Here is a 2082-nt window from a genome sequence, read left to right as displayed (position 1 = left end):
CACCTCTCTACCAATTACACAATTTTACTATTCACTCCTTAACCCAAGTTCTTATTCCCATCTAAATCCTTCTCAAGGATAGCAAAAAATGATCCATTATGGGAAAATGAAGAGTCTAGCTTCCAAGAGAAGCATATAGCGATCAAAACCTTACAACCTTCTATTTTTTGCTCATATTAGACAACTTTGTCTCCCACCAATTGGGACTTGGTAGCTATAATGGGGAATTGAGGAATACTTACTAAAATTCACATGACTCTTTTGGCAACTTTTAAACTTATTAATATCTATGGTGGAATTGGTTGGGAACATGTTCTAATCATGAAAGAAAGCATTTGAAGGGTAGAATCCCTTTACTTAGTTCTTGTACTTTAATCGCCAATAATTTTAGAGGCTCTTGTCAAAAGTCTAAGCTAGACTCATACTCATGGATAGAGTTGGAAGGCTTATCTATAGCTCCAATTGGCACTTGACTTCAAATCTTGTGGGAAGGCTTGGGTCACAATGGGAACATGTTAGTATAAATGCAACCTAGACATGAAAAACAAACAATTTTAAGAATCCTTGCACTCATTTCCTAACTTCATTCAACAACAATGTCAGGGGCTCTTGTGAAGTCTACACTAGACTTGGATTCATGAATAGAGGTTTTTGCATAGCTCCAATCAATAGTTGTGACACGGGATTACAATGCATGGAAGTTGGAATGTTTAATGGATGTATTTTAAATTTTATCCTCCTTTCCAAAATCCTAGAGGCGTAATGTCATAATGTTCAATCCAAGGGTGATGGCAAGTAGCTTATGTAAATGGGCTAAACAAAAACGCATGGTACCAATGATATATGGGCTAAAGAAAAACAAGTGATACCACTTCTATACATCAAGGCTTCTCAAGACGAATGTCTCATCTCTAAGCTATAACGACTACAATTTCTAGAACACGTACAATTGGGATGCTTGCGATTAACGAAAACCTGCTGTTCTGGCCAATCCAGACGGATATGCGCCATAGCATCCTAAAACTCCAAAACAATCCAGACGGATGTGCGCCATAGCATCATAAAACTAAGTGTGGCGAAGGGGGATGAATCACTCGGACTCAGGGATATGGCTCAAGGAAGGTTTCCAAGCGGAAGGTGGAGGAGAAGGCTGATCAGGGGCGTTGCTTGTCGGCTGGAGCTGGAGCCGGAGCCGGAGCTTCTGTGAGATCAGATCAGAAGAAGAGGTCGACGATGGCGAGGGTAAGCTAGATGAGGGCGATATATCGAGATGCTGTTCCCGCAGAAGCTGCGAGAGGTCGCGTGTGGACATGAGGAGCCTCACTCGAACGACAGGCAGCCGCGACGACGTTATCATCTGATGGGCGGCGCCGCGCAGGCGGCCGCCATCTGCAGCGCCCCCGTGCGATCCGTTAGTAATCAGATCATCTGCGGGATTGTCCTCCGAGTCAGAAGAAGAAGAAGTTGATGACGATGGTTTCGTCTTGAGATAATAGACGTCCCCTGGTCTGAGCTCCGCCTCTGGCGACACGGGAGTGTTATCGTCGCCATCGTCCTTGCTCGCGTAGACGGCCATGCCTTGGAAGCCATACATGAGGTCTTCTACCATGACTGGCCCGGGGAACAGAAACTCCTCCCCATCGCTGCACCTCACAACCTTGACACTAGCGTCGTCGCCTTCCTCTTCCCGTCCTAATTGCCCCTCTCTCGGCCTCCAAGCAACGACACAGTTCCCCATCGCCCATCACCCATCAACAAGGACCCATCCAAACCATGTCATCTAAGGCTCTAAGAGCACACACATCATAAACGTTGATTGACTGACCTTAGAGCCTTGTTTTCTCAACCCTCGTTGGGTGCATTTTCAAAAACTCCACTATTCTTTTCAAACTTTGGGCTCCACTCGAATTAGAAAACCCCACTATTGTTTTCAAACTTGGGCTCCACTCGAGTTAGAAAACCCCATTTGAAAGACTCGAGTTGGATATCCCCATTTCTCTTTTCAAACCTGTCTAACCACAACAAAAGAATGCTTCTAGAACTTTGAATCAGGTCTATCTATCCCCTCAATTGAAGTTAGAA

General features: G+C 44.8%; 1 protein-coding gene across 1 annotated transcript; it reads right to left on the bottom strand.

The window, feature by feature from the left end:
• Nucleotides 1–849: 849 nt before the first annotated feature.
• Nucleotides 850–1835, bottom strand: LOC148032222 (uncharacterized). Its single transcript, XM_087684054.1, has one exon. The coding sequence runs from the start codon at nucleotides 1736–1738 to the stop codon at nucleotides 1091–1093; it is 648 nt and encodes a 215-aa protein (XP_087540180.1). The 5' UTR covers nucleotides 1739–1835; the 3' UTR covers nucleotides 850–1090.
• Nucleotides 1836–2082: the final 247 nt, after the last annotated feature.

Source organism: Lygodium microphyllum, chromosome 8, assembly GCF_053477565.2.
Source record: "Lygodium microphyllum isolate KBCC chromosome 8, Lygodium_microphyllum_v1.1.10, whole genome shotgun sequence".
Classification (NCBI taxonomy): domain Eukaryota; kingdom Viridiplantae; phylum Streptophyta; class Polypodiopsida; order Schizaeales; family Lygodiaceae; genus Lygodium; species Lygodium microphyllum.
Note: the sequence above shows the minus strand (reverse complement) of the source record. Positions and strands in the feature narration are given on the sequence as shown.